The sequence below is a fragment of the Saimiri boliviensis genome, chromosome 13 (assembly GCF_048565385.1).
Source record: "Saimiri boliviensis isolate mSaiBol1 chromosome 13, mSaiBol1.pri, whole genome shotgun sequence".
Lineage (NCBI taxonomy): Eukaryota > Metazoa > Chordata > Mammalia > Primates > Cebidae > Saimiri > Saimiri boliviensis.
In genome coordinates, this window is record NC_133461.1 from 102,945,044 (window position 1) to 102,960,422 (window position 15,379).

At 50.2% G+C, this 15,379-nt stretch overlaps 1 protein-coding gene across 4 annotated transcripts in view; it reads right to left on the reverse strand.

The window, feature by feature from the left end:
• SCARA5 (scavenger receptor class A member 5) overlaps positions 1-15,379 on the reverse strand; it is a 124,289-nt gene that overhangs the window by 40,748 nt on the left and 68,162 nt on the right. For all 4 annotated transcript variants that reach the window (XM_003937210.4, XM_074384101.1, XM_074384099.1 and 1 more), the window contains one exon: positions 12,435-13,109. In XM_003937210.4, the coding sequence (XP_003937259.2) occupies positions 12,435-13,109 (675 nt within the window). The remainder of the gene's footprint in view (positions 1-12,434; positions 13,110-15,379) is intronic.

Here is a 15,379-nt window from a genome sequence, read left to right on the forward strand (position 1 = left end):
CTGAATGTGTGTGGCCCCTCCCAAAACCATATGTGGAATCCCTAATCCCCAATGTCATAGCTTTAGGAGGTGGGGTCCTTCGGAGGTGATTAGGTTTTGATGAAGTCATGGGGGTGAGCCCATATGTTGGGATTAGTGGTTTTATAAGAGAAGATGCTAGGGAGTTCTCTCGTTCTCTCTCTCTCTCTCTCTCTCTCGTTCTCTCTCTCTCTCTCAAAGGCTGAAAGTCAAGAGAGATATGTAAGCCCCAGCGGGGTAAGAGGCGGGGGACACACTGTGGAGAGAAAGCGGGGCTCTTAGAGACCCAGCACCTCCTGACGGCACCAGAGGCCACAGAGGGACCTGAGAGAAGAGCCCAATCAGAGCTGTACACATTAGGAAGATGGCTTAGGCTGCGGTGTGGAAAATGGGGTGGAACAGGAGGGAGGCCGAGGCAGAGCCTTCAGTCCAGCCAGGTGAGAGGTGAGAGCCCTGGTCGAGGGGCGGGGCCATCAGAGGGATGTCGGGGACACGTACCGAAGTTGCTTAGAAAGCAGAAGAGATTGACTGGCGTTAGTGGGGGAGGAAGAGGCCAGAGTCGTGCTCGGATGTCTGACTTCCACGCCTGGATGGAAGAAGCGTTTCTAACCTCTCCTGAGAGGGCTGCCCTCCAGGATGGGGCTCCCACGTGGCAGGGATTCTGAGATAGGGGATCGGATTCAGTCCCCACGACAATGCCAGGTGCCGCAGTTACACATTGGACCACACAGCCGATGAGCGAGTGAGGCAGCTGTGGTTTCAACTCACATCTGACCTGCGTGTGTCGACGCTGCAACACCCACAGGGCTAGACGTCTCACCAGCTGCAGAAGCTTCTTGCCAGCCATTGCTGCACCTGCTGTCCCCAGGCCAGTCAGCCCCGAGCACCCCCTGCCAACCTCCTCCAGTCACTACCAGCTCTCAGGTGGCTCACTGCCCCTTTCCCTCAAAACCCTCTCTGACTCATCATCCATGCTGAAAGCTGGCAGGAGCTGCTTGGATGTGCGCACTTGGAGGCATCTGACCAGTAATCTCACCCTGCCTTGTCCTGTTGCCATAGTGACTGTGTTCTGTCTTTCTGAAAAGAATTGCCAGCTCCCTGAACAGGGCCACACCCTTTGCATCCCTGTACCTGCTATGAAGACACAGACTGCAAGCTCTCACCTCCTGCTGCTTTTCAAGAGAAAAGGAGGACTGTGAAGCCAGCTGTGGCAGCTCATGCTGTAATCCAGCACTTTGGGAGGCTGAGTCAGGTGGATCACCTGAGGTCAGGAGTTTGAGGCCAGACTGGCCGATGTGGTGAAACCTTATCTGTATTAAAAATATAAAAATCAGCCGGGTGTGGTGGTGGGCACCTGTAATCCCAGCTACTCCAGAGGCTGAGCAGGAGAATCTCTTCAACCCGGGAGGTGGAGGCTGCAGTGAGCTGAGATTGCGTCATCGCACTCCAGCCTGGGTGACAAGAGAGAAACTGTCTCCAAAGAAAAAAAAAAAAAAAAAGGAGGACCATGAAAAATGGCCTTTATAACTTTATAATGTCTCCATACCCTGTTTACCAGGAACCTCAGAATATGACTTTATTTGGAAATAGGCTCTTTGCAGACATAATGAGTTAAGTCGAGGTTGTCCTGGAGTAGGACAGGCCTCAGGCCAATGGCTGGTGTCCTTATGAGAAGAGAAAATAGAGACACAGAGATATGAAAGCATCATGTGGCCACAGAGGTGGTGATGGGAGTGACACATTCCCAAGCCAAGAAACATCAAGGACTGCCAGCAAGCACCAGCGGCTAGGAAGGGCCAAGGAAGGGTCCCCCTGAGTTTTCAGAGGGAACGTGGCCCTGCAGACACCTGGATTTCAGACTTCGAGCCTCCAGAACTGTGAGAAAATAAGCTTCTGTGGAACCACCGAGTTTATGACGCTTTGTTATGGCAGCCCCAGGAAACCAAAACACACAGACTCACAGCCCAGCAGTAACGTCTTGCACAATAAATATTTGATGAATGAATGAGTATATGAGATCAGAAAGTGTTAATAATACATAGAAAACAACCAGCCAGCCAAGGTCAAGATGTACTGATACCTTCCTCACGCTGGCGCTGTCCTCAGACTCTAACCAAACTTGACGGCTGTTTAATAATTCCATGGCACGCAGGCAGGGAAAAAAAGTAGTCAACAGTTCTTCAATTCATAAGGCATACAAATCATTTAAGAAGGACTAGGTTTTGTGATCCCAGTTTTCAGACCACAGGATTGAGTCAGAGAACCTGTTGGGAACAGACCAAAGATGGCGGAGAAACGAAGGGTGGAGTCAGGAAGCAAATGGGCTCCAGAACCCCTTCCCACGGGTCTCCTCTTCAGGCCAAGGCTGCAGCAAAGGGAACCAGGAGAGGGTGCCCAGATCTCTACTGCTGGGCTGAAGGCCCACCCCTTTCTCTCTTCCCCGCCTTCACCACCCCACCCCGCTGGGAACCCAGGTGCTCTAGGAACCGAGCTGGTCACAGACGAAAGGACTGCAATTCCCTGACTGTGAGGTGTGCTGACAATTTCACCTGTCCCTCAGGTGCAGGGGCAACCTGCATGTGGGGAGGGTCTTCCCAGGAGTCAGTCTCGCCAAGGGAGGATGTACCCAAAGACCCTGATGTGGGGCCTCTGGGTGGTACACATCATCTGGAAGGCGGGTTTTGAGCATGGATATCGAGTCTTGAGTTTGAGTCCTGATTCTATTAAATGAAGGTAAAAAAAATTCCTTTCTCATATAGCTGTGTAGCGAGCACTGAGTGGATTCAGGGGCATGATGACTAGAGGGCTTTGCAGTGGTGAGTGGTGGTGGGACGCCCTCATCACCTCACTTTGCATAACCCCTCCTCACTTTGCATAACCCCTCCTTACTTTGCATAACTCCTCCCACTTTGCATGACACCTCTCCTCACTTTGCATAACTCCTCCTTACGTTGCATAACCCCTCCCATCTTGCATAACCCCTCCTCACTTTGCATAGCTCCTCCTTACGTTGCATAACCCCTCCTACTTTACATAACCCCTCCCACTTTGCATAATGCCTCCTCGGAACCTTTACAGATGACAATTTCTGGGTACTCCCGGCTCACCAGAAATCACCCTGTGGAACTTGGCTGGGTCATCCAGGGAGAGGCACGTCTCAAGAACATGCTATAGAGGGACATATACATATATGGAATCTAACTCTTTCCCAGGCTGGAGTGCAGTGGCATGATCTTGGATCACTGCAACCTCCACCTGTCACGTTCAAATGATTCTCCTGCCTCAGCCTCCCGAGTAGCTGGGACTACAGGTGCCACCACCACACCCAGCTAATTTTGTATTTTTAGTAGAGACTGGGTTTCGGCATGTTGGCCAGGCTGGTCTCCAACTCCTGACCTCGTGAGCCGCCCGCCTTGGCCTCCCAAAGTGCTGGGATTACAGGTGTGAGCCACCATGCCCAGCCTGTTTTTTGTAAAATAGAACTAGGTGGTTAGTGAGGGCCTTTACTAGAGATGAACTGGGGAGAAGGCGAGGTGGATAGTAAAGGTGAGCGCCCATCCCCAAGCCTTCGGCACGTCCTCAGGTGGTACTGGCCCGGCCGACACAGAAGGGCTGATGATTTGGACAGAGCCTAGAGGGGCCAAGCCGCCAGGTGCTCCAAGGACCGAGTGTGTCCTTCAATCACTGCTGCTGCCCTTAGGTGAAGCAAAATCAGGATACGACTTTTTAGTGTGTTTACTGACGCTATCCTTTTTTTCAGAAACCCAGGCTGGAAATCTCGAGCCTGCTTGGATTCCTCTTTCCTGTCCACCTTTTGTGTCCCTTTCCAGCCGCACACATCTGTGAGTCAAGGATTCTCATAAAGGAGGGTCTTTCTCATGACTCCACCTCCTTCCTCACTGCCTCCACCCTCGTCCGGTCCTTATGGCCTGGCTCCAGTCTTTATAGGAAGCACCCTGTCTCTGTTTCTCTCCAGCCCAGGTGTGCCTTGCTGTCTGATCAATCTCTCCGAAATAACAAAGCAACGAAAGGGACTCAGAGCACGGAAGGGTCCCCTGACTGCGCCACAGGCGCAGCCTCCCCTGTCGACGCCCCTGCAGATCACTATCACTCACAGTCTGACCCCTTCTGCTGCATACTTACAGCTCAATGCTCACGGTCACCAACTTTCCTCCACCTCTGCACAAATGCTCTCCTCATGGTGTCCCTGAACATTAGCCAGATCCTGACTCCAGTTCCTCTTAGTCCTGAGGCTGCCTTCATGCCCACTGATCTGGTTTGGCTGTGTCCCCACCCAAATTGCATCTTGAATTGTAGCTCCCATAATTCCCACATGTTGTGAGAGGAACTCAGCAGGAGGTAACTGAATCATGGGGGTGGGTTTTCCCTGTGTTGTTCTCATGATAGTAAATAAGTCTCACGAGATGTGATGGTTTTATAAGGGCAGTTCCCCGGCACACACTCTCTTGCTGCCGCCATGTAAGACGTGCCTTTGCTCTTCCTTTGCCTTCTGCCATGGTTGTGAGCCTTCCCCAGCCATGTGGAACGTTGAGTCCATCAAACCTCTTTTTCTTTATAAATTAGCCAGTCTCAGGTAGGCTTTTATCAGCAGTGTGAGAACAGATGAATACAGCCACCCTTCTGATTTCTTAGTGTTCCACTGGCAGAGCCCTCAAATCTCAGATCTGGAAGGCAGTGGGGAGATCTTCATGCACAATGCCCCTGTGGGAGCCTCTGCCCACTCCCTGGGCACCATCCTCCACCCCCAACTGTAGTTCCCAAGGAGGCCAGACCCTCCTGTAGGGCACTGTCTGTGGCCTGTGCCTTGCACACCCCCGGTACACAATCAGGATCTGAAGAGCGACTAATGAGCAGTAGCAGAAGGACCTGGACATCTATTGTTCCAAGAGGTGCCCGGGTGAGCTCTTTCAGGTCTCAGCTTTCTACACATCCCATTTCTCATCTCTTCTGTCACCGGGGCAGACCAGGGCATGGAGGTGGCTGGAACGAGGAGGAGCAGGGTCCTAGGATCCCCGCTCAGGCTCTGCCCACCCATCTACCCTGCCCCCTCATGCTGCCTGCCCCCAGTGCAGTTGCTCCTGCCGGAAGCATCTTCCCAAAGGGGTGAAAGGTCTGGGACCAGGCACTCAGGACAAGCATGAGAGATTTCTCAGGGATCAGCCAATGGGAGGAAACCCATGTCTTCTCCCTTCCCAGATCCTAGAACACGTGATGGGGTAGGGAACCTGCATGGGCTGGAATCTGGGAACTGACTGCCAAGAGCAAACTGGGAGGACAGCTGATGGCCTGGAGCCAGCAGTACAGTCATCAAAATCACAGTGTAAACACCACCCCCAGAACCAGGCTAACCACAGGGAGGCTGAAAGGGTGGAGTGGCTCAGCAAACGGCTCCACTTTTAGCACCCTCAAGTCACCAGGGCCTGGACTCTCAGCCCCTGTCACCTTTACACTTTTGAGGGTTCTCTGTTTCATCAAAACATTTTTTTTTTTTTTTTTTTGAGACGGAGTTTTGCTCCTGTTACCCAAGCTGGAGTGCAATGGTGCGACCTCGGCTCACCGCAACCTCTGCCTCCTGGGTTCAGGCAATTCTCCTGCCTCAGCCTCCTGAGTAGCTCGGATTACAGGCACGCACCACCATGCCCAGCTAATTATTTGTATTTTTAGTAGAGACAGGGTTTCACCATGTTGACCAGGATGGTCTCGATCTCTTGACCTCGTGATCCACCCGCCTCGGCCTCCCAAAGTGCTGGGATTACAGGCTTGAGCCACCGCGCCCGGCCCTGTTTCATCTTTTAAAGCATCTCTCTTGACTCTGAGAAGGGGACAAGGCAGGGAATGTGTGCCCCGTTTCACAGCCAAGGAGACTCAGGCCCGGAAAGGTGCTGCCACTGTCCTTGCTGTGGTCCTCTGGGCCCCCAGAGCAAAGAGGGTGGTGGGCGGGGCTGGGGGCAACTCCACCCGCTTCCCAGCAGAGTCCGTGTAGAAGGAGAGATGAGAGTTTGGCCCACGACACAATGTCCCAGAGACCTCAGCCCAGGTCACGCTCCCCAGTCCTCAGTAGAGTAGACTGCCACTTTATCTGTCACTCCACTCAGAGATGTCCCCACTTTCAAAGGTCTTTACTATCCAGAAGCCAGAGTCCCAGAGATAGCCTGGAATCCAAAGCCCACTCTATTATGCCATCCCTTTATAAATATTTGCTGAAGTGGACTGTCTACTAAATTGTGTGTTTTTTTTTTCTCTCACAAAATCAGACTGCAGATAAATCTGCTTTGCAAACTTATTTTAATGAATCCAGAGATGTATCTTTTCATCCCAGCCAGGTCATGGGATGGTTTTGTGACTTCGACAAATCATCTCCTCTCCTTGGCCTGAGGATCCTTAACTGCAAAATGAAAAGAGTGGACTGGATGATTTCAGATCTATTACCACTCCACCCAAATGCTGTGATTCCAGAAAACCTGCATCCTTGCCAAACAGAGCCATCGGAATGAGTCTTTGCTCATGTCTTCCCTCCTGGGCAGCCTCCCCTCTCTGGTTACCTTTCCCCTCCTCAGCTGCTTCTCTGTGATGATCTAAGTTCCCGGCTTCTTCCAAACCCACAGGCAGATTTCAATAGACCTGATTAATGCTAAAAATCCAAAACAGAAAATAGAACCCCCACTGCAGATATTCACAAAAGAGAAACTGGAGACAAAGCTCATCAAAAACTGTACAACAACGTAAGGGAAGAAAAATCATTTGGATCAAGCTCAGGAATAATGTCAATAAGCTCATATTTGAAAAAATACATAGTTGAGTATTTGTGACTTCTCAGCCAGGAAAGGGCAAAGGGTAAGAGTGTGTGAGTGTATGTATATATGTGTGTATATATGCATTCATATATATGTGTGCATGTGTATGAATGTGTATATGTATGTATATGTGTTCATCTGTACATATGCATGCATGTGTATGTGTATATGCATGTATATGTGTTCATGTGTATATGCATACATGTGAATGTGTGTATGTTTATATACGTGTTCATGTGTATATATGCGTACATGTGAATGTGTGTATATGTGTATATGTGTGTTCATATGTACATATGTGTGCATGTGTATGTATGTGTATATGCGTTTACATATGTGTTCATGTGTATATATGCGTACATGTGAATGTGTGTGTATATGTGTATATATGCGTTTATATGTATGTGTGCATGTGTATGTATGTGTATATATGTGTTCACATGTATATATGTGTGCATGTGAATGTATGTGTATATGTATATGTGTATATATGTGTTCATATGTATATATGCATGCATGGGTATGTATGTGTATATGTATATATGTGCATATGCGTTCACATGTATATATGTGTGCATGTGAATGTATATGTGTGTATATATGTGTATATATGTGTTCACAGGTATATGTGTGCATGTGAATGTATGTGTATATGTATGTGTATGTGTATATGTGTTCATATGTATATATGCGTGCATGTGAATGTATGTGTATATGTATGTGTGTGTATATGTATGTGTGTATATGTGTATATGTGTTCATATGTATATGTGTGCATGTGACTGTATGTGTATATGTATGTGTGTATATGTGTATATGTGTGTTCATATGTATATGTGCGTGCATAGGTATGTATGTGTATATGCATATATGTGTATATGTGTTCATATGTATATATGTGTGCATGTGAATGTGTGTATATGTGTATATATGTGTTCATATGTATGCATGCATAGGTATGTATGTGTATATGTTTGTGTACATGTATATACATACATGTGCACACATGGGTGTGTTTATGTCTGTATGTGTGTGGGTATGTGTGTATATATATTTGTGTGTATGTTTGTATATGTCTGTGGGTATATATATGTACGTGGGTAGGTGTGTGTGTTTAAAAACCTTAATAGAGCAACAGGACAAAGCTAGGACAGAAAGGCCACCGCAGGCAGCAGTATGGAAATGCCTGGAAGCTTTCCTAGTGAACCAGCCCCCGTCCAAAAGCCGGCGTAGAGTTTTGCCTTGTTAAGGTTGCATGGTGAATACATTCATATATACCAGCAGGAATCTTTTTAGTAATAACCACCAGGCACCTGGCAACAGAGAGACAGGGAGGTGGGAAAGACTCCAGACGTGGTGGCGATAATGAGAGCTGGAGGCCCAAGCACCATCCAGCTGTGAAGAGCCAGGAGCCCCCGTGCAGCAATCTGAATGTCTGCACCCCCCAGAATTCATATATTGCAACCTAATCACCAGGCGGTGGCATCAGGAGGCAGGGCCTTTGAGAAGTGATGAGTCTCAAGGGTGAGGCCCTTGTGGATGGAATCAGCACCCTTATAAAAGAGGACTCCAGAGAGCTGCCCCATCCACTCCACCAAGTGAGGACACAGCAGGAAGGTGCCATCTATGAACTAGGGAGCAGGCCCCGAGCAAGCCTGGATTTCGGACTTCCCAGTCCTAGAGCTGTGAGCAGTAAATCTGCTGCTTATACACGGCCCAGTCTACTGTATTTTGCTATGGCAGCCTGGACAGACGGATACACACATCAAAAATCCAAAGCGTGAAGACAGGAAGGCAAGCAGGCCTGGGAAGGACTGAGATCAAACTTTTAGATCAAGAGAACTGAGTGTAAAACTCAGTTTGAGGACCAAAGAAAGACTATGAGGAGGACCCCACCGGAAGTACCCCGGCAAAGGAGGGACCCAGGGCAGTTGCAGACTGAGCCAAGGAGACTGGACTTAGAAATGAAAGAACCCGGATGCGAAGTGTCTGGGGAGCCTGGGAGGGTGCATTAGCAGGAAGTATGGTGAGGTCTCTAGCTAAGAAAAGGAAGGGACTGGAAAGTGCCCCAGAAACAGGGAACTCACTCTCCACTCTCCTCCCTTCACTGCTTACAGCTGGGAAGCCAAATGCTTCCATCCCAACAGCCAGGATTTCTGGGCCAGGCAGAGCCGTGTTCAGACCTTGGCTTTCCCACTTGCCAGCGGTCTAAGAGACAGGGGGAAGGTTTTGCAGGCTTCTCAATCTATAAAGTGGGGCCAATAAGACCTTTTTGCAGGATGTGAGGATTCTTGGTCTTGAATGTCTATTTGGAGAATTCATGTCTACAAAATGCCTGCTATCTTGTAGGTCATAATTCACTGTAATTGCTATTTAATGCTATCAGTTCCTGAACACATTGCTAGGGGCAAGGGAGGTCCAGGAAAAAAAGAAGGTAGGAAAAGCTTAAGAGCCGGTGTTTGGAAGAAGAAATTCTACCTCCTCCCTCCTTTGATTTCCGTGATGTAAAGGCCCAAAGTGACCCAGGACCAGGAAATCCGACTGTGTCAGGGAAGCCAGTGATTGGCCAGTGTCAGGATTTAACGGTTGCTTTTACAAACATTCACGGAGTCCCAGTTATGTGCACTGCACTCTTAATGCTGGGGACAGAGATCCAGATCCAGATGGACTATGGGAAACAGAATGACAACCTGGCACTGGGCTTAAAGGTCCTGATCATTGAACTGTACACCTAAAATGGGGGGGGGGATTTCAAGGCATGCACATGACACCTTATGACAGCTGGACCACGACCAGCCATGAGGCCGTGAGTAAGGCAGGGACTTCCTCCCTCAGTCTCAGTTGTTTTCCTGCTGAAATCCGACCCTGCCCTCTACAACAGCTGCCTTAAATGACCCACAGTTCACCCTCAGGTCCCATTTAAAAGCAAAACAAGGTACACGAGAGTGCTACGTAAACCGGAAAGGGTGCAGAGCGCCCCATCATTATACTTTCTCTCTGATACATGCAGAAACTCGAAAGAGGGAGACTTCGGGGAGCTAGAAAGTTGGGGGGTTCTTGGAGGAGGGGGGTTTGAGTGAGATCCTGGAGCATCAGCAGGATTTAGATGGGCAAGGAGGAGGGAGAAGAGAAATAAAAGGAGGAGGGCGAGGAAAAGGTGGAGGAGGAAGAAAAGGAGGAGGAGATGAAGGAAGAGGAGGAGGAGGAGGAAGAGAAGGAAGAAAAGGAGGGAAAGGAAGAAGAGAAGGAGAGAATAAAGGAAGAGGAGGAGGAGGAAGAGGAGAAGAATGAGAAAGAAGATGGGAAGAAGAGAAGAGAAACGGGAAGAGAAGGAAGAGGAAGAAGAGGAAGGGTGAATGTGGGAGGAGGAGGAGGAGGACGCTGCAGGTGGAGGAGTCTCTGGAGCACAGCTGTGACAGTGGTGAAGGTGAGCTGTGCTTCCAGGGCAGTGACAAGATGTGCCCCATTACACTGGATGCTTCACCCACGCCAAGACCATGTAGGACCCACGAGTTAAACAACTAAACATTTCCAGAACATCACGCTTCTGATTTCTCTTGAAGCACACACAGACCTTGTCAACCTCGGCCCACCTTCTAGCCTGGCAAAAATGAACTAGACCTGCCATAATCCTTAACATTCCCCCACACTGCAGCCTCCCTTCCTCCCCGACACTGCAGCCTCTACTCCTCCTCCACAATGCAGATTCTCCTCCTCCCCCACACTGCAGCCTCTATTCTTCCCCCACAATGCAGCCTCTACTCCCCCCTCACACTGCAGCCTCCACTCCTCCCTCACACTGCAGCCTCCACTCTCTCCACACACACTGTAGCCTCTCCTCCTCCCCCACACCGCAGCCTCTCCTCCTCCCCCACACTGCAGCCTCTACTCCTTGTGATTGCTCACTGGTCCCTGCAGCCGTTTGCTCTGTGCCCTCTGGCATGGGTGGCACTGGAAGAGCAGGTAGGCAGGACAGGATAGGAAAGCAGTGGGAAGCATACTAGCTCTGGGATCAGAAAGTCTGGGATGGAAATGCTGGTCCATCACCTCCTGGCCCTGTGGCAAGCTATGGAAGCTTCCTAAATCTCAGCGTGCTTGTCAATAAAATAGGGAAAACGTCACTCCCTTGGAGAGCCACTGTTTTCAAAAGATGCCCATCTGAGATACACCTGGCACAGTAGGTAACACATAGTAGGTGCTCACAATGGTATTATTAGTGCCGATGGCAGACTAAGGAGGTTTTAATGAACCCAGTGGGCCTTGGGGAGCCACCGTGGGCTTTGAGCAGGGGGTTGATGTGGGAGAAGTTCATTTCATGAAAGGTGTCTCTGATGGTGTGTGCAGCAGGAAGGGACGAGGGAGGGAAGGAGACAAGTTTGTCAGGGGTGAAGAAAGGGAGTTGGGTCTCTAGATTCTATCATTTGTGGCCCACAGCACAAGCACAATGGAGGCTCACATGTTTCTGCATTTTGCCATTATAGTTAAGATAACAAATGGGCTGGTGTGCCATAGTCCCAGCACTTTGGGAAAACAAGGTGGGAGGATCATTTTAGTCCAGGAGTTCGAGACCAGCCGAGGCAACATAGCAAGACCTTATCTCTACAAAAATAATTTTTAAAAAACTGGTTGGGTGTGGTAGTTCGTGACTATAATCCCAGCACTTGGGGAGGCTGAGGCAGGAGGATCACCTGAGGTCAGGAGTTTGAGACCAGCCTGGCCAACATGGGGAAACCCTGTCTTCTATTAAAAATACAAAAATTAGCCAGGCATGGTGGTGCGTGCCTGTAATCCCAGCTACTCAGGAGCCTGAGGCAGGAGAATCTCTTGAACCCGCGAGTTGGAGGTTGCAGTGAGCAGAGATCATGCCACTGAACTCCAGCCTGAGCGACAAAGTAAGACTCTGTCTCCAAAACAACAACAACAAAAAAAGTAGTGGGGCGTGGTGGTGTGCACCTGTAGTCTTAACTACTTGAGAGGCTGAGACAGGAGGATCGTTTAAGGCTGCCATGATCATACCACCACCCTCCAGCTCAGGCAACAGAGCCAGACCCCAACTCAAAAAAAAAAAAAAAGTTACAAATGAAACCAACAGATTGTTCAATGATATGTTCTTTGGCCTAAATGAGTAAGTCTTTGTAACAGCCTAAGAGGCTAGGTTCAAGTTTGGAATTTTTCAACTCCAGGAACTCCACCATGGGAACGCCAGAGCAGCCCCTCTCTACTCCCGGCCTGAGCCCCTTGTTCCGCCCCCACCTCAAGCTCTTGGAGGCTCTAGTGCATCCATGCAAGCTGCGACCACCAGGCTCCCATTAGTCACCGCTGGAGGGAACTCTCACACCTAGAACAGTAGCCACTGAGTCTGCCCCTACCCCAGAAGGTTTACCCAGGAAGAGACCTGTCCAGGCCCTGGAAGTCGGTACATGCCACTGGGGCAGAAAATTCCGGACTCCTGTAGGGCGAGACTTAAGAGAGAGTATGGGCTGGGCATGACAAGTGCACTTGGGGATGTGGGGGACGACTCCTGGGTCCTTGGGGAGGGACATGCAGGAGGAAAGCCCCATCAGGAGGGGCCTTGGGGGAGGCACATGGGCCTGGCAGTACCTTTGGCGAGGGAGATGTTCCGCAGCGCGATGGAGTGCTCCCAGTCCTTGAGGCGCAGGTCCTCGGTGACTGCGTTGAGCATGGCCAGCTCCTGCTTCAGCTGCAGCTCCATGCCCACGTGTGCCAGGCGCAGGCGGCGCGTGTCCTCGCTGGCGTTGCTCACCAGCACCCGCAGGTCCTGCAGTCGCGTGCGGTGGAGGGCCACGTCATAGGACAGGCTGTGGTTGAGGCCACGCAGTACGCCGCCCACGTCCGCCAATTCCTCGCCCAGGACGCCCACCCTGCGCGCCAGCCCGTCCAGCAGGCCCGCGTGGCGCCGCAGCAGCAGCTGGCTGCTGTTGCTCTCCACCTGCAGCTGGTACAGCTCCAGCTGCGCCGAGTCGCTCTGCTGGCCCGTGCGGTCACGCAGCAGGGCCACCGCCTGCTCCGTCTGCACCGCCTGCGCCTGCAGCCCCCACAGCGCGCCCTCCAGCCGCTGCACCGCGCCCGCCAGCGCCAGCAGCGAGTCCGACTGGTTCTGCAGCACGTCCTGCACCTTCCACACCTGCTCCGTCAGGTCCGCCTGCAGCGGAGCCTGCAGAAGCCGCAGCTGCAAGTCCCGGAAGCTCTCATTCAGCCGGTTCACATTGCGAGTCAAGGCCTTCAGGTCGTCAGGGGAGCTGCGCGGCCTGGACACTGTGGAAGAGGAGGAGGAGGGGAGGCGTGAGCACCGCTGGGGAGGAAGGCCCCGGTGACAAGAGGCGAACCCAGCCAGAGCCTGGCATGCAGTAGGTGCTCAATAAATGACAGACGAATGAAAAGCAGAGCTGGTGCGCCGAGCGCTTCGCTAGATCCCAGGCGTTGTGCTAAGCCAGTGGTCCCCAAACCTGCCTGCATATTACATCACCTGGCTAGGTGTCTCACCTGCAGAAATGGTGACTGAACTGCTATGGGGTCACACCCATACCAATTCTTCATACATAGAAGAAACTGACATGAAATTATCGAGTGGTTAATTCAGTGGACCCCTACGAACCTGCCAGTTTTGAATGTTGAAAAGCGGTTGCATTATTAGCAATTTCATGTAGATCAGCTTAAGATGTCGGGTGATGTTATCCTCTCAACTTTAGGAGGTGGGTACCTGCTACAATCTGAATGTGCCCCTCCCCCCAGAATTTGTATGTGGAAACTTTAATCACTAAAGCCACAGTAAGAGAGGTCTTTAGGAGGTGATTAAGTCACGAGGGCACAGCCCTCACGTATGAGATTGGTGACTTTATCGAAGAGGTTCGAGGGAGCTGTTCATCCTTCCTGACACGTGGACACATAGAAGGTGCCATCCATGAGAAACAGGCCCTCACAAGACATGAATCTGCGGGCACCTTTATCTTGGACTTCCCAGCCTCCAGAACCATGAGCAATACATTTGTTGTTTATAAATTACCCAGTCTACAGTATTTTGTTATAGCAGCCTGAACAGACTAACACAGTACCATTTTTATCCCCTTTTATAGTTAGTTATTAGTATTGCCAGTATTGCCAAGGTAACAATTTACAGCAAGTAAATCCTATCCAAGAGAGCTAGCTCCAGAGCCTGTGGTCTTCCCCTCAAGTCAGCTTCAGGACTGTCTAAAGGAAAACCACCTCATTGGCAGACTCATCCAGGCTCAAGGCCACCGTGTCTATTTTCTGGCCTCCCAAGTTCAGGGTCCCATGTCCTTCTGCTCACGTGCTGTGCCAACAGCCTTTCTGCGTGTTCTCGGAGTGTTCTCATGACTTCTGACAAGCTGCAGTGTCTCTTGATGCTTCAGCGGCATCATGAGAAGAAACTGACATGAAACTCTCAAGCTTTCCATTCTGTAACAGCTGTGTCTCAATACTTGTCACCCAATCAGAGTCCATGATTGGACAGACACAATCCAATGAAGACTGCTTTTATATTGATATGCTCCTTCTCTGCGTCTTCTATTTCTTCTAGGTCCCCTCCTCTTCAGCAAAAAAAAACCCCATCCCATTGATCCCCTGGGCCCTCCTCCTGGAGAAGTTCCCTTTTCTTGGTTATAAGCAGCTGTTGTACCATAGTAAGAGGAATGACGTGTGTCTTCATCGTTAGAATCTAGCATCCCTGTGTCTCCTGGGAGGTCGTGGACTGCACTAACTCAGGTATGCTCCGAACCCTGAGTGGGGCTGTCTAGTGATGCTCATTGTCTGTTGGCTGTGTCCTGTTCACAGCTGCTCCCCAGTCTGCTCTGCATACCAGAGAAAGGGATATTGGGCCTGGTGGTGAGGTAGGTAGGAGGTGAAACAGATGAGACACAGAACAAATTACGCCTTGAACGTCTTGGAGGTAACTGGGGATCTTGGTACACAGCTTGTTCAAACATGAGAATAGTCAGACGGAGTAAGTTCTCTTCCAGAACTTCACATTGAGAAGGAGGGATATAGGTGGTGAGGTTTCCTGAGCCATGGGAAGGCCAGCTGTTATAATCTTCCAGTGATGCTTCTGCAAGCACATAGCATTTATGGTAGCCACCCTGGAGGAGCTAAGTCATTTCAGCTTAGGCTCAGAGGCTCACAGGGCTGAAGGGGTATTGGAGCCTTGCCTTGACTTCTCTTCCACCCAGCACTTTAGTCTAAGAAGATCACATTGCAAAGGGGTCCCTGCGCCCCTGCTTACACCAGTCTCTCCATCTTCAGACACTGCTATCAGAACTTTCTTTATTCTGTTCAGACTTGAAATTTGCCTCCCTGTAGTTCTATCCACTGATACCATTCTTTGTCACCACATGGAGCTAGTAACATATTTTTTTGTTTCACACAAGATAGCCCTTCAGAATTTCAAAGACAAGTACCATATCCCTGCTATATGATGACTTTTCCAGCTTAAAATCTGCAGTTCCTTCTTTTACATGCTCATGACAAAGTCCTAAGCCTCTATACACCCTGGCTGTCCTCTTTTGTACAGA